The following is a 23,503-nucleotide window of genomic DNA, read 5'->3' as shown; positions in this document are numbered from 1 at the left end:
CAGTAGTCCCCGGCAGTAGCGCCCAACAGTAGTCCCCGGCATTAGCGCCCAACAGTAGTCCCCGGCAGTAGCGCCCAACAGTAGTCCCCGGCAGTAGCGCCCAATAGTAGTCCCCGGCAGTAGCGCCCAACAGTAGTCCCCGGCAGTAGCGCCCAACAGTAGTCCCCGGCAGTAGCGCCCAACAGTAGTCCCCGGCAGTAGCGCCCAACAGTAGTCCCCGGCAGTAGCGCCCTACAGTAGTCTCCGACAGTAGCGCCCTACAGTAGTCCCCGGCAGTAGCGCCCAACAGTAGTCTCCGGCAGTAGCGCCCTACAGTAGTCCCCGGCAGTAGCGCCCAACAGTAGTCCCCGGCAGTAGCGCCCAACAGTAGTCCCCGGCAGTAGCGCCCTACAGTAGTCTCCGGCAGTAGCGCCCTACAGTAGTCCCCGGCAGTAGCGCCCTACAGTAGTCTCCGGCAGTAGCGCCCTACAGTAGTCCCCGGCAGTAGCGCCCAACAGTAGTCCCCGGCAGTAGCGCCCAACAGTAGTCCCCGGCAGTAGCGCCCTACAGTAGTCTCCGGCAGTAGCGCCCTACAGTAGTCCCCGGCAGTAGCGCCCTACAGTAGTCTCCGGCAGTAGCGCCCTACAGTAGTCTCCGGCAGTAGCGCCCAACAGTAGTCTCCGGCAGTAGCGCCCTACAGTAGTCCCCGGCAGTAGCGCCCTACAGTAGTCTCCGGCAGTAGCGCCCTACAGTAGTCCCCGGCAGTAGCGCCCAACAGTAGTCTCCGGCAGTAGCGCCCTACAGTAGTCTCCGGCAGTAGCGCCCTACAGTAGTCCCCGGCAGTAGCGCCCTACAGTAGTCTCCGGCAGTAGCGCCCTACAGTAGTCCCCGGCAGTAGCGCCCTACAGTAGTCCCCGGCAGTAGCGCCCAACAGTAGTCCCCGGCAGTAGCGCCCAACAGTAGTCCCCGGCAGTAGCGCCCAACAGTAGTCCCCGGCAGTAGCGCCCAACAGTAGTCCCCGGCAGTAGCGCCCTACAGTAGTCTCCGACAGTAGCGCCCTACAGTAGTCCCCGGCAGTAGCGCCCAACAGTAGTCTCCGGCAGTAGCGCCCTACAGTAGTCTCCGGCAGTAGCGCCCAACAGTAGTCTCCGGCAGTAGCGCCCAACAGTAATCTCCGGCAGTAGCGCCCTACAGTAGTCCCCGGCAGTAGCGCCCTACAGTAGTCTCCGGCAGTAGCGCCCTACAGTAGTCCCCGGCAGTAGCGCCCAACAGTAGTCCCCGGCAGTAGCGCCCAACAGTAGTCTCCGGCAGTAGCGCCCAACAGTAGTCCCCAACAGTAGCGCCCAACAGTAGTCCCCGGCAGTAGCGCCCAACAGTAGTCCCCGGCAGTAGCGCCCAACAGTAGTCCCCGGCATTAGCGCCCAACAGTAGTCCCCGGCAGTAGCGCCCAACAGTAGTCCCCGGCAGTAGCGCCCAATAGTAGTCCCCGGCAGTAGCGCCCAACAGTAGTCCCCGGCAGTAGCGCCCAACAGTAGTCCCCGGCAGTAGCGCCCAACAGTAGTCCCCGGCAGTAGCGCCCAACAGTAGTCCCCGGCAGTAGCGCCCTACAGTAGTCTCCGACAGTAGCGCCCTACAGTAGTCCCCGGCAGTAGCGCCCAACAGTAGTCTCCGGCAGTAGCGCCCTACAGTAGTCCCCGGCAGTAGCGCCCAACAGTAGTCCCCGGCAGTAGCGCCCAACAGTAGTCCCCGGCAGTAGCGCCCTACAGTAGTCTCCGGCAGTAGCGCCCTACAGTAGTCCCCGGCAGTAGCGCCCTACAGTAGTCTCCGGCAGTAGCGCCCTACAGTAGTCCCCGGCAGTAGCGCCCAACAGTAGTCCCCGGCAGTAGCGCCCAACAGTAGTCTCCGGCAGTAGCGCCCAACAGTAGTCCCCAACAGTAGCGCCCAACAGTAGTCCCCGGCAGTAGCGCCCAACAGTAGTCCCCGGCAGTAGCGCCCAACAGTAGTCCCCGGCATTAGCGCCCAACAGTAGTCCCCGGCAGTAGCGCCCAACAGTAGTCCCCGGCAGTAGCGCCCAATAGTAGTCCCCGGCAGTAGCGCCCAACAGTAGTCCCCGGCAGTAGCGCCCAACAGTAGTCCCCGGCAGTAGCGCCCAACAGTAGTCCCCGGCAGTAGCGCCCAACAGTAGTCCCCGGCAGTAGCGCCCTACAGTAGTCTCCGACAGTAGCGCCCTACAGTAGTCCCCGGCAGTAGCGCCCAACAGTAGTCTCCGGCAGTAGCGCCCTACAGTAGTCCCCGGCAGTAGCGCCCAACAGTAGTCCCCGGCAGTAGCGCCCAACAGTAGTCCCCGGCAGTAGCGCCCTACAGTAGTCTCCGGCAGTAGCGCCCTACAGTAGTCCCCGGCAGTAGCGCCCTACAGTAGTCTCCGGCAGTAGCGCCCTACAGTAGTCCCCGGCAGTAGCGCCCAACAGTAGTCCCCGGCAGTAGCGCCCAACAGTAGTCCCCGGCAGTAGCGCCCTACAGTAGTCTCCGGCAGTAGCGCCCTACAGTAGTCCCCGGCAGTAGCGCCCTACAGTAGTCTCCGGCAGTAGCGCCCTACAGTAGTCTCCGGCAGTAGCGCCCAACAGTAGTCTCCGGCAGTAGCGCCCTACAGTAGTCCCCGGCAGTAGCGCCCTACAGTAGTCTCCGGCAGTAGCGCCCTACAGTAGTCCCCGGCAGTAGCGCCCAACAGTAGTCTCCGGCAGTAGCGCCCTACAGTAGTCTCCGGCAGTAGCGCCCTACAGTAGTCCCCGGCAGTAGCGCCCTACAGTAGTCTCCGGCAGTAGCGCCCTACAGTAGTCCCCGGCAGTAGCGCCCTACAGTAGTCCCCGGCAGTAGCGCCCTACAGTAGTCCCCGGCAGTAGCGCCCAACAGTATTCTCCGGCAGTAGCGCCCAACAGTAGTCTCCGGCAGTAGCGCCCAACAGTAGTCCCCGGCAGTAGTGCCCAACAGTAGTCCCCGGCAGTAGCGCCCAACAGTAGTCTCCGGCAGTAGCGCCCTACAGTAGTCCCCGGCAGTAGTGCCCGGCAGTAGCGCCCAACAGTAGTCCCGAGCAGTAGCGCCCAACAGTAGTCCCCGGCAGTAGCGCCCAACAGTAGTCCCCGGCAGTAGCGCCCAACAGTAGTCCCGAGCAGTAGCGCCCAACAGTAGTCCCCGGCAGTAGCGCCCAACAGTAGTCCCCGGCAGTGCACTGTGTGCAGAGTTATTAGGCAAGTTGTATTTTAGAGGATTATTTTTATTATTGATCAACAACTATGTTCTCAATCAACCCAAAAGACTCATAAATATCAAAGCGTAATATTTTTGGAAGTTGGAGTGGGGTTTTTTAGATTTGGCTATCTTAGGAGGATATCTGTTTGTGCAGGTAACTATTACTGCGCAGAATTATTAGGCAACTTAATAAAAACCAAATATATTCCCATCTCACTTGTTTATTTTCACCAGGTAAACCAATATAACTGCACACAATGTAGAAATAAACATTTCTGACATGCAAAAACAAAACCCCCCAAAATGAGTCCCCAATATAGCCCCCTTTCTTTCTGATGAAACTCGGCAGCCTCCATCCATAGATTCTGTCAGTTGCTTGATCTGTTTACAGCCAACATTGGTGCAGCAGCCACCACGGCCTCCAGACTCTGCTCCGAGAGGTGGACTGTTCTCCCTCCCTGTAGATCTCACATTTTATGAGGGACCACAGGTTCTCTATGGGGTTCAGATCAGGGGAACAAGGGGGTCATGTCATTATTTGTTCTTCTCTGAGACCTTTACTGGCCAGCCACGCTGTGGAGTAGTTGGAGGCATGTGATGGAGCATTGTCCTGCATGCATGAGAATCATTTTTATCTTGAACGATACCGACTTCTTCCTGTACCACTGCTTGAAGAAGTCTTCCAGAAAACGGCAGTAGGTCTGGGAGTTGAGCTTCACTCCATCCTCAATCCGAAAAGGTCCCACAAGTCCATCTTTGATGATCCCAGCCCATACCAGTCCCCACCTCCACCTTGCTGGCGTCTGAGTCGGAGTGGAGCTCTCTGCCCTTTACTGATCCAGCCTCTGGCCCATCCATCTGGCCCATCCAGAGTCACTCTCATTTCATCAGTCCATAAAACCTTTGAACAGTCAGTCTTCAGATATTTCTTGGCCCAGTCTTGATGTTTCATCTTATGTTTCTTCTTCAGAGGTGGTCGTTTTTCAGCCTTCCTTACCTTGGCCATGTCTCCGAGTATCGCACACCACGTGCTTTTTGTTACTCCAGTAACGTTGCAGCTCTGAAATATGGCAAAACTGGTGGCAAATGGCATCTTGGCAGCTTCACGCTTGATTTTCCTCAATTCATGGGCAGTTATTTTGCGCCTTTTTTGCCCAACACGCTTCTTGCGACCCTGTTGGCTATTTGCCATGAAATGCTTGATTGTTCGGTGATCACGCTTCAAAAGTTTGGCAATTTCCAGACTGCTGCATCCCTCTGCAAGATATCTCACAATTTTGGACTTTCAGAGCCGTCAAATCTCTCTTCTGACCCATTTTGCCAAAGGAAAAGAAGTTGCCTAATAATTAAGCACACCTTATATAGGGTTCTGATGTCATTAGACAACACCGCTCCTCATTACAGAGATGCGCATCACCTGATTTACTGAATTGGTAGTTGGCCCTCAAGCCTGAACAGCTTGGAGTAGGACAACATGTATAAAAAGTATCATGTGATCAAAATATAACTTGACGAATAATTCTGCACACGGTGTACGCTCAACAGTAGTCCCCGGCAGTACTGTAGCCGAGTCTCCTTACACAGGAGAGAGAAAGGAACTGTCTTCAGCTCTCTCTTTTGTGCAGTTTCATTGGGTGCCCCAAAACTGCCCCTCCAGTCAGCACCAGTGCCCCAAAACTGCCCCTCCAGTCAGCACCAATGCCTCAAAACTCCCCCAATTAGCACCAGTTCCCCCATACGGCCCCATTCAGCACCAGTGCCCCAAAACTGCCCCTCCAGTCAGCACCAATGCCTCAAACCTCCCCCAATTAGCACTAGTTCCCCCAAACTGCCCCATTAAGCACCAGTGCCCCAAAACTCACCGCCAGTCAGGACTGGTGCGCCAAAAGTCACCGCTAGTCAGTATCAGTGCCCCAAAACTCACCGTCACTCTGCACCAGTGCTCCAAAACTCCCCAACAGTCAGAACCAGTGCCCCAAAACTTCCCGACAGTCAGAACCAGTGCCCCAAAACTCAGCACCTGTTCCCCAAAACTCACCGCCAGTCAGGACTGGTGCCCCAAAAGTCACCGCTAGTCAGTATCAGTGCCCCAAAACTCACCGTCACTCTGCACCAGTGCAGTGCTCCAAAACTCCCCAACAGTCAGAACCAGTGCCCCAAAACTCACAGTCACTCTGCACCAGTGCTCCAAAACTCCCCGACAGTCAGAACCAGTGCCCCAAAACTCAGCACCTGTTTCCCAAAACTCCCCCCAGTCAGCGCCAGTGCTGTACAACTCTTCCCAGTCATCATCAATGCCCCTCTCTGGCCGATGGGAGGACACCCTTTCTGCTGCTAGAGTGGTCTCAGGTCCTGATCTCGGGGGCGCGGAGACACGGGAATCGGTCGTGCACAGAGGTCAGGGGAGCGTGGCGCCTCTGTAATTTTGCGCTTCCCTTCTCAGATTATTGCTCATGTCCGGCACCTCCTGCTTTTCTGTCCTGCAGCAGGAAGGGTTCGGGTGGGTTTTCTGCCGTTTCCCCACAATGTGGTGACCTCAGTTTCCCCTCCAGAGTCCTCTACGCCTGGACACGGATGAAGAAGTGGAGTTGACCATCAGATTTGACCCGACTTTCATTGATGATCTCCAAAGCCGAGTCTTGGAGTCGGTGGTGTCCATCGGCTTCGCTGAGCACCCACACACAGAGCACGTCACCCTGCAGGCCGAGGTGCACTTCCCCAACCTCCACTTCCCCCAATCTCACATCCACTTTGGCTGCATCCTCAATGACACGGAGCTGACCCGAGAGCTGGAGGTGACCAACGTCAGCCCGCTGCCCGTGCAGTACCGCTGGGCCTTCATGTCGGAGGGCAGGTGAGGCCCTGATGACGCCCCCATCTCCTCCGGACCTGCTCTCCCTCCATTCCTCTGCCTTCTTTGCTGGATGTGGAATGATTGGTGTCGACCGCTCTGTTTTGCAGATTGTCGGACCCTGGTGACCATACTGGAGAAGACCCTGATCCATCTGGAGGGTGGGAGTCACCACATACATGATCCGTAGTCACGATGTCAGCTCCTGGTGGGTGATAAAACCATCTAATGACCCCTTCTAATCTCCAGGCAACGTGAACCCCACAAATCAAGAGCTCCTGTCCCCGCAACCTGCGCCCAAACCCCGCAGCCAGAGGTAGGGTCCTGTGTCCTCTTCTGTCTCCTCCGTGGATCGCACCGTGGCCGTGACTCGAGGGTGATCACGCTCCGCAGCCAGGCCACGAATTGCCGTCCATGCTTGCACAGAAGCCTGATGGGCACCTCAGGCCCCACGTTAGATGGCGGTCAGCCGCTCTCTCTGTCGCTCCCCTCGTGCACACTCAGCAGAGCAGGCACGTATTCCCAGTAGAAGGCTAGACGTCTGCTGGCAGGTTATTTCCTTCACCAAATAAGAGTTGGGGACAATAAAATCCAGAATCCCCCCTGGGGCTTCCCATGTGGCCGAGCTGCTTCTCTCTTCCTCATCTCATCCCCTCGGTTTTCAGTCTGTGACACCGGGCACTGGAGATGGCGTAATGGTGGCAGAAGAACGCGGGACCACCGGAGTAGAGGAGGTATGCAGGGTCATGGTGTCTGCCCCCTGTAATTTCCCCACCACTGAGGGTCAGCATCTCCTGTAATTTCCCACCACCGGGGGTCTCTGATGTTCTCCTGCAGGTGTTTGACGTTCTTCCTCAGTTTGGGACCCTGCAGCCGGGAGAGAGTCAGGTCGTGTCATTTACATTCTATGGCCACACAGGCGTCAGCGGCGGGGTCCGGGCCCTGTGTACGGTTTATGGGGGGCCAGTGTATGAAATCAGCCTGTATGGTGAAGCCTCGCTCGTCAGCTATGATCTGAGCACCAGAGAAATCGACTTTGGAGTCCAGGTAACATGGAGTACGTGTGGCAGGAGCGGGGGGACGGCGGCCGGTGTGCGTGTCCTAGCTGTGACACTAGGGCACACGCATGTGCTAACCTGCACATACAGATGGGGTATGATGCGGACAGTGGGGGTGACACACGGGCATGACCGGCGGCGGGGAGGGGGTGACGAAGGGGTCACGCCCAATGGCGGGGAGGGTGGGCGATGCGGGGGTTGTGGTGGGGAGGGGGGGGGGTTGTGGGGAGGGGGGGAAGACGGGGGGGTTGTGGTGGGGAGGGGGGACGACGCGGGGGTTGTGGGGGGGCGACGCAGGGTTGTGGTGGGGAGGGGGGCGACACGGGGATTGTGGCGGGGAGGTGGAGTCGACGCGGAGTCATTACTGGTGGAGGGGAGGTGGGGGCGACGCGGGGTCACTGCTGGCGGAGGGGAGGTGGGGGCGACACGGGGATCACTGCTGGCGGAGGGGAGGTGGGGGCGACGCGGGGTCACTGCTGGCGGAGGGGAGGTGGGGTGACGCGGGGTCACTGCTGGCGGAGGGGAGGTGGGGGCGACGCGGGGTCACTGCTGGCGGAGGGGAGGTGGGGGCGACACGGGGATCACTGCTGGCGGAGGGGAGGTGGGGGCGACGCGGGGTCACTGCTGGCGGAGGGGAGGTGGGGTGACGCGGGGTCACTGCTGGCGGAGGGGAGGTGGGGGCGACGCGGGGATCACTGCTGGCGGAGGGGAGGTGGGGGCGACGCGGGGTCACTGCTGGCGGAGGGGAGGTGGGGGCGACGCGGGGTCACTGCTGGCGGAGGGGAGGTGGGGGCGACGCGGGGTCACTGCTGGCGGAGGGGAGGTGGGGGCGACGCGGGGTCACTGCTGGCGGAGGGGAGGTGGGGTGACGCGGGGTCACTGCTGGCGGAGGGGAGGTGGGGGCGACGCGGGGATCACTGCTGGCGGAGGGGAGGTGGGGGCGACGCGGGGTCACTGCTGGCGGAGGGGAGGTGGGGGCGACACGGGGATCACTGCTGGCGGAGGGGAGGTGGGGGCGACGCGGGGTCACTGCTGGCGGAGGGGAGGTGGGGTGACGCGGGGTCACTGCTGGCGGAGGGGAGGTGGGGGCGACGCGGGGATCACTGCTGGCGGAGGGGAGGTGGGGGCGACGCGGGGTCACTGCTGGCGGAGGGGAGGTGGGGGCGACGCGGGGATCACTGCTGGCGGAGGGGAGGTGGGGGCGACGCGGGGTCACTGCTGGCGGAGGGGAGGTGGGGGCGACGCGGGGATCACTGCTGGCGGAGGGGAGGTGGGGTGACGCGGGGATCACTGCTGGCGGAGGGGAGGTGGGGGCGACGCGGGGTCACTGCTGGCGGAGGGGAGGTGGGGGCGACGCGGGGTCACTGCTGGCGGAGGGGAGGTGGGGGCGACGCGGGGTCACTGCTGGCGGAGGGGAGGTGGGGGCGACGCGGGGTCACTGCTGGCGGAGGGGAGGTGGGGGCGACGCGGGGTCACTGCTGGCGGAGGGGAAGTGGGGGCGACGCAGGGATCACTGCTGGCGGAGGGGAGGTGGGGGCGACGGGGGGTCACTGCTGGCGGAGGGGAGGTGGGGGCGACGCGGGGTCACTGCTGGCGGAGGGGAGGTGGGGGCGACGCGGGGTCACTGCTGGCGGAGGGGAGGTGGGATCGAGGCGGGGATCACTGCTGGCGGAGGGGAGGTGGGGGCGACGGGGGGTCACTGCTGGCGGAGGGGAGGTGGGGGCGACGCGGGGTCACTGCTGGCGGAGGGGAGGTGGGGGCGACGCGGGGTCACTGCTGGCGGAGGGGAGGTGGGATCGAGGCGGGGATCACTGCTGGCGGAGGGGAGGTGGGGGTGATGCGGGGTCACTGCTGGCGGAGGGGAGGTGGGATCGAGGCGGGGATCACTGCTGGCGGAGGGGAGGTGGGGGCGACGGGGGGTCACTGCTGGCGGAGGGGAGGTGGGGGCGACGCGGGGTCACTGCTGGCGGAGGGGAGGTGGGGGCGACGCGGGGTCACTGCTGGCGGAGGGGAGGTGGGGGCGACGCGGGGTCACTGCTGGCGGAGGGGAGGTGGGATCGAGGCGGGGATCACTGCTGGCGGAGGGGAGGTGGGGGTGATGCGGGGTCACTGCTGGCGGAGGGGAGGTGGGATCGAGGCGGGGATCACTGCTGGCGGAGGGGAGGTGGGGTGACGCGGGGTCACTGCTGGCGGAGGGGAGGTGGGGTGACGCGGGGTCACTGCTGGCGGAGGGGAGGTGGGGGCGACGCGGGGATCACTGCTGGCGGAGGGGAGGTGGGGGCGACGCGGGGTCACTGCTGGCGGAGGGGAGGTGGGGGCGACGCGGGGATCACTGCTGGCGGAGGGGAGGTGGGGGCGACGCGGGGTCACTGCTGGCGGAGGGGAGGTGGGGGCGACGCGGGGATCACTGCTGGCGGAGGGGAGGTGGGGTGACGCGGGGATCACTGCTGGCGGAGGGGAGGTGGGGGCGACGCGGGGTCACTGCTGGCGGAGGGGAGGTGGGGGCGACGCGGGGTCACTGCTGGCGGAGGGGAGGTGGGGGCGACGGGGGGTCACTGCTGGCGGAGGGGAGGTGGGGGCGACGCGGGGTCACTGCTGGCGGAGGGGAGGTGGGGGCGACGCGGGGTCACTGCTGGCGGAGGGGAGGTGGGATCGAGGCGGGGATCACTGCTGGCGGAGGGGAGGTGGGGGCGACGGGGGGTCACTGCTGGCGGAGGGGAGGTGGGGGCGACGCGGGGTCACTGCTGGCGGAGGGGAGGTGGGGGCGACGCGGGGTCACTGCTGGCGGAGGGGAGGTGGGATCGAGGCGGGGATCACTGCTGGCGGAGGGGAGGTGGGGGTGATGCGGGGTCACTGCTGGCGGAGGGGAGGTGGGATCGAGGCGGGGATCACTGCTGGCGGAGGGGAGGTGGGGGCGACGGGGGGTCACTGCTGGCGGAGGGGAGGTGGGGGCGACGCGGGGTCACTGCTGGCGGAGGGGAGGTGGGGGCGACGCGGGGTCACTGCTGGCGGAGGGGAGGTGGGGGCGACGCGGGGTCACTGCTGGCGGAGGGGAGGTGGGATCGAGGCGGGGATCACTGCTGGCGGAGGGGAGGTGGGGGTGATGCGGGGTCACTGCTGGCGGAGGGGAGGTGGGATCGAGGCGGGGATCACTGCTGGCGGAGGGGAGGTGGGGGCGACGGGGGGTCACTGCTGGCGGAGGGGAGGTGGGGGCGACGCGGGGTCACTGCTGGCGGAGGGGAGGTGGGGGCAACGCGGGGTCACTGCTGGCGGAGGGGAGGTGGGATCGAGGCGGGGATCACTGCTGGCGGAGGGGAGGTGGGGGTGATGCGGGTTCACTGCTGGCGGAGGGGAAGGGCATGCTTGATAGGGTACCTGAAGCTGAGCATTATGGGTGACAGCTGTTTGTTTTCACAGGTGATTGACCGGGTGGCCGAGGCCCAGATTGTCCTCAGGAACACGGGGAGGGTCGGCTTCCCATTTACTGTGCTGCAGCAGAGAGCGGAGGGGCAGCAGCAGAGAGCGGAGGGGCAGCCGCACGTCCAGCCCCGGAGTGTGAGTGTGCACTGCCCACCACCGCTGGTTATTATTATACAGGACTGTTGGGCTCCGGCTCTGCCTGCCGCCTGCGTGTCCTTACATGACCCCAGCATTAGCAGAGCCGGAGCGCCCAGTACAGACATCATAGTGGCCAGTCCCTCACTAGAAGATGCGGGCGATGGTGCTGCACCCGGAGCCTCGCTGTTATAGTGAGATGGATGTGAGGACGGCGTTATGTAACCGTAGGAGGGAGCGCTGTACAGAGCTGCCCCCCTGTGGACAGGACTCTCACTGCAGCCCCCTGCGCTTCCTTTGTAGTGTGTCTGCACAGAGGATAGAGAAAGTCTGCCCCCCTGTGGACAGGAGTCTCACTTCAGTGCGTGTATATAGGTTTGTGTTCTGTGTATAGATAGTGTGTATGTATAATGTGTGTGTTCTGTGTATAGTGTGTGTATGTTGTGTACTAGGTATATGTGTGTGCAGGGCAAGGCCGCCATCACCTCTTCATTTACGCGTCTGAACTCCTGCTCGCTCTCTAATCCGCAGGGCCTTGTTCCCGCTGGAGGAGAAGAGATTCTCACCATTTCCTATTTCCCTGGAGTCCCCGTTACTTTCCAGCACTTTATTCATCTGCAGGTGGCTCACCTGGAAGCAGAGACTATTGTCCTGCGAGGAGAGGGAGTGTTCCCCTGCATCAGCCTGGATCTGCCCCGGAACCTCACAGGTATTCAGCACACCTCCTGTGCCTCCTGCCTCACTTCTCAGAATCACTCCTGTGCCTCCTGCCTCACTTCTCAGAATCACTCCTGTGCCTCTTGCCTCACTTCTCAGAATCACTCCTGTGCCTCCTGCCTCACTTCTCAGAATCACTCCTGTGCCTCTTGCCTCACTTCTCAGAATCACTCCTGTGCCTCCTGCCTCACTTCTCAGAATCACTCCTGTGCCCCCTGCCTCACTTCTCAGAATCACTCCTGTGCCTCCTCCCTCACTTCTCAGAATCACTCCTGTGCCTCCTGCCTCACTTCTCAGAATCACTCCTGTGCCTCCTGCCTCACTTCTCAGAATCACTCCTGTGCCCCCTGCCTCACTTCTCAGAATCACTCCTGTGCCTCCTCCCTCACTTCTCAGAATCACTCCTGTGCCCCCTGCCTCACTTCTCAGAATCACTCCTGTGCCTCCTGCCTCACTTCTCAGAATCACTCCTGTGCCTCCTGCCTCACTTCTCAGAATCACTCCTGTGCCTCCTGCCTCACTTCTCAGAATCACTCCTGTGCCTCCTGCCTCACTTCTCAGAATTACTCCTCTGCCTCCTGCCTCACTTCTCAGAATCACTCCTGTGCCTCCTGCCTCACTTCTCAGAATCACTCCTGTGCCCCCTGCCTCACTTCTCAGAATCACTCCTGTGCCTCCTGCCTCACTTCTCAGAATCACTCCTGTGCCCCCTGCCTCACTTCTCAGAATCACTCCTGTGCCTCCTCCCTCACTTCTCAGAATCACTCCTGTGCCCCCTGCCTCACTTCTCAGAATCACTCCTGTGCCTCCTGCCTCACTTCTCAGAATCACTCCTGTGCCTCCTGCCTCACTTCTCAGAATCACTCCTGTGCCTCCTGCCTCACTTCTCAGAATCACTCCTCTGCCTCCTGCCTCACTTCTCAGAATCACTCCTGTGGCTCCTGCCTCACTTCTCAGAATCACTCCTGTGCCTCCTGCCTCACTTCTCAGAATTACTCCTGTGCCTCCTGCCTCACTTCTCAGAATCACTCCTGTGGCTCCTGCCTCACTTCTCAGAATCACTCCTGTGCCTCCTCCCTCACTTCTCAGAATCACTCCTGTGCCCCCTGCCTCACTTCTCAGAATTACTCCTGTGCCTCCTGCCTCACTTCTCAGAATCACTCCTCTGCCTCCTGCCTCACTTCTCAGAATCACTCCTGTGCCTCCTTCCTCAATTCTCAGAATCACTCCTGTGCCCCCTGCCTCACTTCTCAGAATCACTCCTGTGCCTCCTGCCTCACTTCTCAGAATCACTCCTGTGCCCCCTGCCTACCTCGCCCATATTGCCCGCCTCGCCCATATCGTCTGCCTCACCTGTATCATCTACCTCGCCCATATTGCCCGCCTCGCCCATATCGTCTGCCTCACCTGTATCATCTACCTCACCCATATTGCCCGCCTCGCCCATATCGTCTGCCTTGCCTGTATTGTCTGTATCGCCCATATTGCCCGCCTCGCCCATATCGTCTGCCTTGCCTGTATTGTCTGTATCGCCCATATTGCCCACCTCGCCCATATCGTCTGCCTCACCTGTATCATCTACCTTGCCCATATTGCCCGCCTCGCCCATATCGTCTGCCTCACCTGTATCATCTACCTCACCCATATTGCCCGCCTCACCCATATCGTCTGCCTTGCCTGTATTGTCTGTATCGCCCATATTGCCCGCCTCGCCCATATCGTCTGCCTTGCCTGTATTGTCTGTATCGCCCATATTGCCCACCTCGCCCATATCGTCTGCCTCACCTGTATCATCTACCTTGCCCATATTGCCCGCCTCGCCCATATCGTCTGCCTCACCTGTATCATCTACCTTGCCCATATTGCCCGCCTCGCCCATATCGTCTGCCTCACCTGTATCATCTACCTTGCCCATATTGCCCGCCTCGCCCATATCGTCTGCCTTGCCTGTATTGTCTGTATCGCCTGCCTCGCCCGCAGTTCTGTAAGTTTTCCTGATTTCTTCCCCCAGCAGGTGACCGTTTTGAGCCGTTCCTGAGAGCAGCGGAGCAGTTGAGGGGAGGAGAGTCGGAGCCCTGCGCAGTCTCTGTACGGTGGCCGCCCCTGGTTGTGTATGTCAGCGGTGAGTCCAGTGATGTACTGCGCGCGGAGCTGACCGGACTGTGCCGTGTTTTGCAGGATGCGCTGCTGATGATGGAGGTGGAGCGCCTCCTGATTAAGAAGCATGCGGAGGACGAGCTGGATAAGGGGGTAACGGGGGGCAGCACCCAGAAGAGACGCCGGCAGCTGCTGCAGTGAGTGCTGATCTTGGCGCCTGTACATCTACGTTCTCATGGGCACATGTGACGAGGCTTTTCCTCCACATGACATCCCCCATGCTGTACATTCAGGTCCCCCCATCGCGCCTGTCTGTGTGTTCCAGGGCCGACCTCCCAGAATACCTGCTGGACTTTGGATACGTAATTGTTGGAGAGGTCCGATCACACATCATTAAAGTCACGAACACTGGACATTTTCCCGTGTCCTTCCGGGCTGACAGGCGTGGACTCCCAGGCACAGGTATCACCATATCCGTCCTCCGCCGGCCATGAGCGGCCGTGGCATTAACAGTCCCTGCGTTCTGCCTCACGTAGGGTTCACCGTGGAGTTAGACCGCGTCCGGAATCTGCCGTGCTGTCAGACCGAGATATTCTGGGTGAAGTTTGATCCTCAGGGTGCGAATCTCCATCCGGGAGCAGTGGATGTGGTGCTGGACATTCAGGTGAGGTCTCGGTCCATAGTGGCGCCACCTCGCTGTCTGATGTGTCTCTCAGGCCTGATCTCTTCCTGCAGGTGTATGGGGGACCCCGGTGGTCACTCCGTCTGCGGGCGCTGGTCACTATGCCGTCCCTGTGTGTTTCGGACGAGCGGGTGGAGTTCAGTCCTGTGCAGGTCGGTCAGTGTCAGATCTGCACTCTTCAGCTATCTAACCCGCTCCCTGTGTCCTGCGAGTGGACACTGATGTCCCTGGAGACTGAAGTTAAGGTACCGCCATTAGCCTGGTCCCTGTCACGGCACACCTGCGGGAGCAGAACTCAATGCTTATTGTTCCCGTCCCCTGCAGATAGACAAACATCTCCCCATGCACCTGCGCAAGAAGCTGAGGCAGGAAGCTCAGCCCAAAGCCGCCATCTTCGAGATAATTCCAGCACATGACCTCCTGCTTCCCGGCCAGAAGAAGAACGTGGACATAAAGTTTCTGCCACGGGAAGAGGTGAGGAATCCGAGCGATGGCACTGGGGGATGTAACCCGGGCGGTGGGATTCTGACGGTGGGCTGTGATGCGCTCTCCTTGTAGAAGCTGTACCGTCAGCGCCTGGTCCTTCAGGTGACGCAGAGCAGCCAGCGAGTCCTGATACTAGCACAAGGCCAGGGCCTGGAGCCACAGCTGGAGTTTACCCCCAGTGTCCTGGAGCTGGGTCCCATCCTGCCACTAAGCTCGGGTGATGATGTGGAGGTCGTGGTGAGAAATCCCTGCAGCTTTCCCATCGAGTTCTACTCCCTGGAGATGGACAAGCAGTACGTGGAGGAGGAGAAGGTAATCAGCGGGCGTGCTGCGCTCTCCGGGCACCGCTCACACCGATCGCTCCATCGCTCTGTGCTTGGTGCAGATTCTGCGGCTGCTGAATGGCTATGATGCTCAGAAGACCCTTCTGCTCCCACCACGCTCAGCTGGAGAGAAACTCCCACCAGAAATCCTGGAGTACTACGAGGAGAAGAGACATCTTCAGGAGGAAAAGAAGAGAGGGCGTGGAGCGCAGGACACAGAGGACGGTGAGCGGTGTATGTACCCAGTGTACAGGGCAGTATATGCTCCGCTGTGTACAGACCCATGAGGCCGTACAACAAGTCTCCAGAGGGCACAGAGGACGGTGAACGGTGTATGTACCCAGTGTACAGGGCAGTATATGCTCCGCTGTGTACAGACCCATGAGGTTGTACACCATGTCTCCAGAGGGCACAGAGGACGGTGAACGGTGTATGTACCCAGTGTACAGGGCAGTATATGCTCCGCTGTGTACAGACCCATGAGGTCGTACACCATGTCTCCAGAGGGCACAGAGGACGGTGAGCGGTGTATGTACCCAGTGTACAGGGCAGTATATGCTCCGCTGTGTACAGACCCATGAGGCTGTACAACAGGTCTCCAGAGGGCACAGAGGACGGTGAGCGGTGTATGTACCCAGTGTACAGGGCAGTGTATGCTCCTCTGTATACAGACCCATGAGACTGTACACCATGTCTCCAGATGACGGTGAGCGGTGTATGTACCCAGTGTACAGGGCAGTGTATCCTCCTCTGTATACAGACCCATGAGACTGTACACCATGTCTCCAGAGGACGGTGAGCGGTGTATGTACCCAGTGTACAGGGCAGTGTATGCTCCGTTGTATACAGACCCATGAGACTGTACACCATGTCTCCAGAGGACGGTGAGCGGTGTATGTACCCAGTGTACAGGGCAGTGTAACCTCCTCTGTATACAGACCCATGAGACTGTACACCATGTCTCCAGAGGACGGTGAGCGGTGTATGTACCCAGTGTACAGGGCAGTGTATCCTCCTCTGTATACAGACCCATGAGACTGTACACCATGTCTCCAGAGGACGGTGAGCGGTGTATGTACCCAGTGTACAGGGCAGTGTATGCTCCGCTGTATACAGACCCATGAGACTGTACACCATGTCTCCGGAGATGTCGTTGAGGGTGCAGATCGTTTCTCCTGTTGATTAGGTGCCGTGTATGAGGCAGATTCGGAGCTGGTGACTGATCGGGATGACAGAGCGGAGCTTCCTGCCGCGCAGCTCTTCCCGTCTACCGCCAGCTGTGGAGAAGGTGGCTCTTCTATCAGAGAAGCTGAGGAGGACAAGGATGCGGGACCAGGTGAGGTGAAAAGTGTGGAGAGATCTTGGTGGTGATGGGCTCGAGGACAGGAGGTTCGTGGATGTCGTGGGCATCACCCCTATCAGATTGTACCTTTGTGCAGGTGCAGAAGTTGGCAGAATTGATGGAAACAGCAAAGGCGTGGGCGAGCTGGAAAGCAACCCTGTGTCCTCAGCCATTGCCCGCTACATGGGCATTGATACCAGCATTGAAGGCCAAGCAGCAAGAAATCGGCGTGGCATAGCTATCATTGTACATGGAGCCCCCCTTACAGGTGAGATGAAGGGCTGCATCTGCGGAGAGTAGTAGTGAGCAGATATTATACATCTCACCACTCCTACCTCCAAACACCGGCCTTCCTACTCTTTTTAGGCAAGAGCTCCATGGCAGTGGTCCTGGCTCAGCATTACAATGTAGCCTGTCTTTCCATTAACTCGGTGGTCCTGGAAGCCATCTCTGATGGGAACAGTCCTACTGGACTAAAAGCAAGACAACTGTGTGCCAAGGCTGCGCTGAACCAGGTGCTTCGGGAGTCCGAGGAGGCAGGTACGTCATAGCGGCACCTTCAGAGCTACGGTGATGGAGGTTGGGTATCTAGGCTGATGTCACCTGCTGTGTGCATCATTCCTCGGAGTGGTGATGTGCTATCTTGTGTCCTGCAGCCTCCATGGTTGATACCCCCAGCGGTCAGACTGCATTAAGTGTGGAAGCGCTGGCCAAGCACACAGCAGACGGGGGTCTGGCTGCGGAGCCCAGAGTCGCCCCTCAGTCCGTAATCTCCCGAGGGAATCGAGGAAGTCTGCTGGCTGCAAAGGGCAAATCGGAGTCTCACCAAATCTCAGGACCCAGGCAGCATTTGTCAGATCAGGCAGCTTCACAGGTAAGGGGGCGATGCCCGTTCTGATAAAGACCCCCGCAGGGTTCAGTCTCTGGCCCTACGGCTGGGATCGCTCTGCTTTACTTCCAACTCTGCTGTCCCAAGTCCTGAATCTGTCATTCAGAAAGCTTCGGACTCCCTTTTGACATCTTTTCTGGTGGTGTTTGTCCTTTACACCGGGCATACTACACTACTGTGTCCTGGAGAAAGGATGAACGTCACAGTAAAGTGATGGACAGAGACTGCAGAAAAGGCAGAAATGGAGTGTGAAAGAGGCCGTATAAGTCTGGTCTTTCTTCCTGCAGTCGGGCAGCTCGCCTCTCCCCGGTCCAGCAGCGCGGCGCCTGAGTGTGAGCGCCAGTGTGGGCGGTGAACTGGGACTGCTGAGCTGCGTGCTCCCGGAGGAACTGCTGCTGGAAATCCTCTGTGAGCGGCTGCAGGTACGTGCGCCATATCTCCTGACGTCACGTAGAGCACAGAGCGCCACCGCCTGTACGCTGATGGTCCGCATTGGGTTACACCGCGCTGTATACTGTTCCTGGTCTCACTCACCGTCTATACTTTATACTCTTCTTTCCTCGCAGCTAAGCGACTGTTTCCGGGGTATTGTGTTTGATGGCCTCGATACCTTGTTTGCTCGCAGCACGTCCTCCGCTCTCCACATTGTCTTGAAGGCTCTGAACAATCGCCAGCATATATATCTGCTCAATCTGTGGCAGGATTACGCCACGATGAAAGCGCGAGACGCCACCCAGAAGCAGCAGGATGGTACTAAGGACCGACATCGGGGACCTCTGTGTCGTATATATATCGGGGACCTCTGTGTCGTGTATATAAATCTATATATCGGGGATTTCTGTGTCGTATATATATCGGGGACCTCTGTGTCGTGTATATAAATCTATATATCGGGGATTTCTGTGTCGTATATATATCGGGGACCTCTGTGTCGTGTATATCAGGGATTTCCATGTCGTATATATATTGGGTAGTTAGTAACACGTGTGCACAACCGTATGAGGTGCGCGAGTAGGTTCCCAAACCGTAATCAGCAAATAATACAAAACCCGGCACTCAACTTTGTGGTGTGAAGAAACGAAAGATTTATTATCCCAAATCAGAATTTGAATTCTGATTTGGGATAATAAATCTTTCGTTTCTTCACACCACAAAGTTGAGTGCCGGGTTTTGTATATATATTGGGGACCTCCGAGTCATGTATGTATGTATGTATATACAGTTATGTATATGTATGTATATATATATATATATATATATATATATATATATATATATATATATATATATATATATATATATATATATATATACAGTTGTGCTGAAAAGTTTACATACCCCGGCAGAATTTTTGCTTTCTTGGCCTTTTTTCAGAGAATATTAATGCTAACATCTAAACTTTTTCTCCACTCCTGGTTAGTGGTTGGGTGAAGCCATTTATTGTCAAACTGCTGTGTTTTCTCTTTGTAACAACCCAAAACATCCAAATGACCCTGATCTAACGTTCCCGTACCTGTTTGTTCCCAGCCTGACTTGTCTCATCTTCCCTGATCTCTGGGTAGTTCTATCATTCTTAATTCTTATGTGAAATCATGGCCACAATAGTCTTTTCTTTCTCACTGATAGTTGATCATAAACTTGTAGCTTAAAGGGAACCTGTCACCTGAATTTGGCGGGACTGGTTTTGGGTCATATGGGCGGAGTTTTCGGGTGTTTGATTCACCCTTTCCTTACCCGCTGGCTGCATGCTGGCCCCAATATTGCATTGAAGTTAATTCTCTGTCCTCCGTAGTACACGCCTGTGCAAGGCAATCTTGTTGTTGGGTTTGTTGGGTTAATTTGTTGTCCTTCAAGCCAGCAATTACAGGTAATGGGGTAGAATGGTGACGAGATCGACTCACATTGTTTGATTATGTAATCTATTTGCATAGTTTTTCCTCCTCTGTTTTTCAAGTCCACAAACTAGCTGGCCAGGACAATGTGTAATAATATATTAGCAAACATCATTGTTCAATGACCCTGTTTCACGGTCTTGTAAAGATAGCAATCAGTTGTAGGAGCTAATATAGGATGCAAACATTAGCCATTCATCCATTTAGAAATATCAATTTAACCTACAAGTAGTCAACATTTCAGACTCTTAACCAACAAGAAAGAAACACATAAAGTCAACATAACAGTCTATTCCTCCTGGCTTACTGAAAATAGACGTCTGGTTAATAAGGAGAAAATGCGGTATCGTCACGTGTGTAACAAAACATAGGGAATCACAATTGTTTTCTGGGAAAAATACTTTATTATCTGGGACAATTTCAAGGGTTCCAACACTTTCGGCCATCACTATATACTGGGAATGTCTTTGAGGATGGAGATTTAGTTGCATTTTTGGATTTGCAGATAAATGAGACTGATTTTTTCATTGTTTGCTTTTAATACAGAACAGGAGCATCTTCGGGTTCAGGCCCTGGAAAAAGCCAACATGGAGGAGATGGACGAGGAGCAGTACGACCAGTTACCGGCGGAAGAGAAAGCGCGTATTGATGGACTGCGTCTCCGAGCCTTGAAGGAGCGTAAAAAAAGGTCTGATCTCCATCCTGCTGAAGTCTTGTACAGTCGGCTCCATCTGTGCTTAATCATCGAGTGCTGAGTGTTTCTCCTTGGGGTGCAGAGAGCAAGAACAAAGGCAAGCGAGAGCGGAGCAGGAGCGAAGGCTGCAAGAAGAACTGGCGAGGCAGAGAGAGGAAGAGGAGCAGAAGAGGAAAACCAAGAGAGGAAAGAGCCGAGACTCCGAGAAAGAGGGCAAGAAAAGTCAGGCTGGTAACAAACAGGTACTTCCCCGACACAACACTAACCCCACCGCTGCCCCCTATACAACACTGCCCCCACTGCTGCCCCTGACAACACTGCCCCTGACACAACACTGCTACCACTGCTGCCCCGACACAACACTGCCCCCACTTCTGCCCCTGAAACACTGCCCCCACCATTGCCCAACACTGCCCCAACACAACATTCTCCCCACTGCTGCCCCCGACAACACTTCCCCGACACAAAATTGTACCTACTGCTGTTACCAACAAAACCCCCGCAGTGTCATGTATCCGGCAACCCCCGCAGTATCGTGACCCCAGTGTCAGGAATCCCAAGGCGCTGCCACCAATATGTCACGGTTCACGGGGAGAATACCTTTATCATCCCTGCCGCTCACACCAATTTGTCATGAACCGGGGTTTGTTTGGTTGCTCCTGGTTCTTTCTGAAGGGGATTTATCTATATCCTACTTCCCAGTTCCGGTTTGGAACTTGCAGCTCTCTGGCGCCCCCTTACCCTCAGATCAGTCGGGGTACTGCACCTAGGGTAATTAGTCACCAGAAAGGCTGCCTTCTATGTACTGGCTATTGGGCACGCTGCAGCGAGGGCGATATAACTACTCCCACTCAGGCGGGAACGATAATTATCAATGCCACCGGTCGCTGCAAAGATTCCCAATTGCACAGGACAAATTATGCTGCCACCAGCTCCGATTTCTTAATTATTAACGGGTCCGGAGCCAACCCAGATTAGTAGCGTAATTCACTTCAGAGGACTGACCGTACGTTATAGAGCAAGGAGAGACAAAGCTAGTAATTTTATATTTTACTCCAAAAAAGGTAGGCAGTGTTTACAGAGGTATAAAAAGATATTATAAAGAAGACAAATATTGTATGTACAAAACAATTACAAATAAAATGGGATTAACGTTGTTGAAAAAATCACTTACATTTCGTTATGTCATATCATCTGATGGCCGACTGTGTGCTGTGGAGGAGGGGACACATCTAGATGAATAGCACTCCTGTATAGCAGCTAGACCCCAGAAAAAGACACGTGAAGACTGCTGCTTCACTCAGTTATTTCCTAGCCTGAAGCCAAAGCCCTCCCTCTGTGGTGACCTCACTTAGAGGCTGGATACTCCCCTGTCTTAGCAGTATGAGAAATCATCTTCCCACATATCTTGGCGTAGGAACCTCATAGAAAGATGACACCCTTGTCGTTAACGATCAGCGTGCCATAGGGATTCATTTAAGTATAGACATGGGGTGGCTAGGTGACCCAGTTCTATAGTAATCCGTTTCTCATTTGTGCTGGTTCTGGAACCAAGAAAACTCTCTGGCTGATAGTTCTACCGAAGCACATGCCAAAAATGTATTTGTCCCACTTCTATCATTAATCGGTGCTATGATATTTACATTAGCAAAGACAAAGAAACCTGTTTTTTTTTCCCATGTGCTTCTACTTGTACTTTCACTTTGAAGCCATATACATTCTTGAGGGAGGGGGAGAAATGAGGGGTTTTCGGTTACACACACAGGCAGAGTGGGAAAAGGGGGTCGGAAAGGCCACAGCGTGTGTCTGAAAAGCCAATGTACTTTTAGGTAGATACTCAAACATGGCATATTCACATTATCGTGACACCCAACACCCCCGCAGTGTCGTGTCCCCGGCACCCCCGCAGTGTCGTGTCCCCGGCACCCCCGCAGTGTCATGTCCCCGGCACCCCCGCAGTGTCGTGTCCCCGGCACCCCCGCAGTGTCGTGTCCCCGGCACCCCCGCAGTGTCGTGTCCCCGGCACCCCCGCAGGGTCGAGTCCCTGGGAACCCCTGCAGTGTCGTGTCCCCGGCACCCCCGCAGGGTCGTGTCCCCGACACCCCCACATTGTTGTGTCCCCGTCACCCCCACAGTGTTGTGACCACGTCCTTCTCTCGTCAGCCTCAGAATCTGCTCGCTGTGAAAACAGAACCACGATTGGACTCGGGGACTGAGCAAAAAGCTGCAGTGAACCGAACCGAGTCTGTGCAGAACGAGGTCGACGAAGGAAGAAAAAAGAAAAGCCGAGACTTTCTCCAGCATGTGAGTGTTCAGGAGGACAAGGAGCCGGCGAGCGAGAGTGAGAAGCTGCTGCTGCAGATGTTCAAGACGTACGAGTCCTCCCAGAAGGAGATCCTACAGATCCTGACATTCTGGGACCGTGTGCAGGGGGTCCTAATACCATCTACAACTACAGAAGATGGGCAACATGAGGGGGAGGAGCAGGCACCCGAGCGGCAGGCACCGTCCGGTAAGAAGTACCGGAAAGATCGAGAACGGCAGGAGAAACTGGAGCGAGAGAAGGCTGAGAAAGAAAGAATGGAGAAGGAGCGGCTGGAGAAGTTGCGAGCCACGGCAGAGGAAGCGGGGGTCCACGTAGGCTCAGAGAAGAAAGGGCAGGAGAACCTAGAGGAGGAGCTGAAGATGGGTGTGGGGGTTCCACACTATGAGCTCCGCGTGTCGGGAGATTCAGCCACCAGTCAGACTGTTCTGCAGAGCAGCTTCCTGCCGTCAGTAGATGAGGTGAGTGGACGCCGTCCATCCCTCCATGGGCAGTAATGACGGCAGTGATGGCTGCCAGTCCTGTGCTGCACAATGTGCCACATATTCACACATTGCTTTATGTACCTTACTGCTCCTCACAGGTGCTGGAAGGCCTAGGGCTCGGCCCATCTGGACCACCCATTCCCCCACCTTACCTATTCTCAGTCATCACCTTCCCTGAAAGGAGGAATTTGTGTAGTGACCCAGAGACACTCGGCCACTTCTCCTTCATTGCCGCTTCTCCTGACGACCCCAATGTGATTACTGAAGATAAGAAGGATCCAGATCCTGAGCCGGAGCCTGTGCTCCCTATCCCCATGCAGAAGGTAAGACGGCTGCCATATTGTCTGCCTGTGTAGATCTGGAGGGCCACAGATTGTCCTGTAGGGCTGTGCGGGTACAAGACATTGAGGCCATCAGTATTGGGAGCTCCTGGGTCTGTAGACATCACAAGCTGCAGCTAGACGAGGCTGGTGGGCCGCAGATGACACGCTGCTCACCTTGGGGGCTGCGCCTTGCCTCCTTCATATTGAGGTATGTCTCCATTCCACTACTAGTGCCGGCGGCGACTGTGACTCCTGCAGACTACTACATCAGAGTCTCTGGGGTCTGTCAGGTGTCTCCCGCTTGTATGTCTGTGTGCTTGGGATGGCGACTGTCTACCATTTCAGGAGGAACAGGTGACCCCCACCAAGAGCCGGAGCAAGAAGGACAAAGCTGTGGACCCCGGCCGCGAGAGCCAGAAGGAGAAACGTCGCTCCTCCTCCCTCCGCAAGATGCAGCAGAACCTGGAGAGCCGTTCTCCACCGCCCGGCGCCCGGACACCGCTCTCCGACATGGACCGCAGCAGTGTCACAGGAGAAGTCCTGCCTGAGAGGTCACCTCGG

General features: G+C 57.2%; 1 protein-coding gene across 1 annotated transcript in view; it reads left to right on the top strand.

Moving 5' to 3' along the window:
• Positions 1-23,503, top strand: part of HYDIN (HYDIN axonemal central pair apparatus protein) — a 152,444-nt gene that overhangs the window by 60,338 nt on the left and 68,603 nt on the right. The window contains exons 21-46 of the mRNA XM_069739547.1: positions 5,778-6,079; positions 6,187-6,237; positions 6,326-6,392; positions 6,742-6,810; positions 6,914-7,123; positions 10,552-10,689; positions 11,221-11,398; positions 13,418-13,494; positions 13,585-13,700; positions 13,829-13,965; positions 14,040-14,167; positions 14,239-14,430; positions 14,510-14,659; positions 14,744-14,983; positions 15,057-15,219; positions 16,181-16,330; positions 16,434-16,604; positions 16,703-16,876; positions 16,993-17,210; positions 17,513-17,647; positions 17,792-17,975; positions 19,664-19,805; positions 19,894-20,053; positions 21,975-22,595; positions 22,718-22,942; positions 23,288-23,502. Of these exons, the coding sequence (XP_069595648.1) occupies positions 5,778-6,079; positions 6,187-6,237; positions 6,326-6,392; positions 6,742-6,810; positions 6,914-7,123; positions 10,552-10,689; positions 11,221-11,398; positions 13,418-13,494; positions 13,585-13,700; positions 13,829-13,965; positions 14,040-14,167; positions 14,239-14,430; positions 14,510-14,659; positions 14,744-14,983; positions 15,057-15,219; positions 16,181-16,330; positions 16,434-16,604; positions 16,703-16,876; positions 16,993-17,210; positions 17,513-17,647; positions 17,792-17,975; positions 19,664-19,805; positions 19,894-20,053; positions 21,975-22,595; positions 22,718-22,942; positions 23,288-23,502 (4,613 nt within the window). The remainder of the gene's footprint in view (positions 1-5,777; positions 6,080-6,186; positions 6,238-6,325; positions 6,393-6,741; positions 6,811-6,913; positions 7,124-10,551; positions 10,690-11,220; positions 11,399-13,417; positions 13,495-13,584; positions 13,701-13,828; positions 13,966-14,039; positions 14,168-14,238; positions 14,431-14,509; positions 14,660-14,743; positions 14,984-15,056; positions 15,220-16,180; positions 16,331-16,433; positions 16,605-16,702; positions 16,877-16,992; positions 17,211-17,512; positions 17,648-17,791; positions 17,976-19,663; positions 19,806-19,893; positions 20,054-21,974; positions 22,596-22,717; positions 22,943-23,287; position 23,503) is intronic.

Source organism: Ranitomeya imitator, chromosome 9, assembly GCF_032444005.1.
Source record: "Ranitomeya imitator isolate aRanImi1 chromosome 9, aRanImi1.pri, whole genome shotgun sequence".
In the NCBI taxonomy this organism is placed as follows: Eukaryota; Metazoa; Chordata; class Amphibia; order Anura; family Dendrobatidae; genus Ranitomeya; species Ranitomeya imitator.
This window is presented reverse-complemented; position numbering and strand designations above follow the sequence as displayed.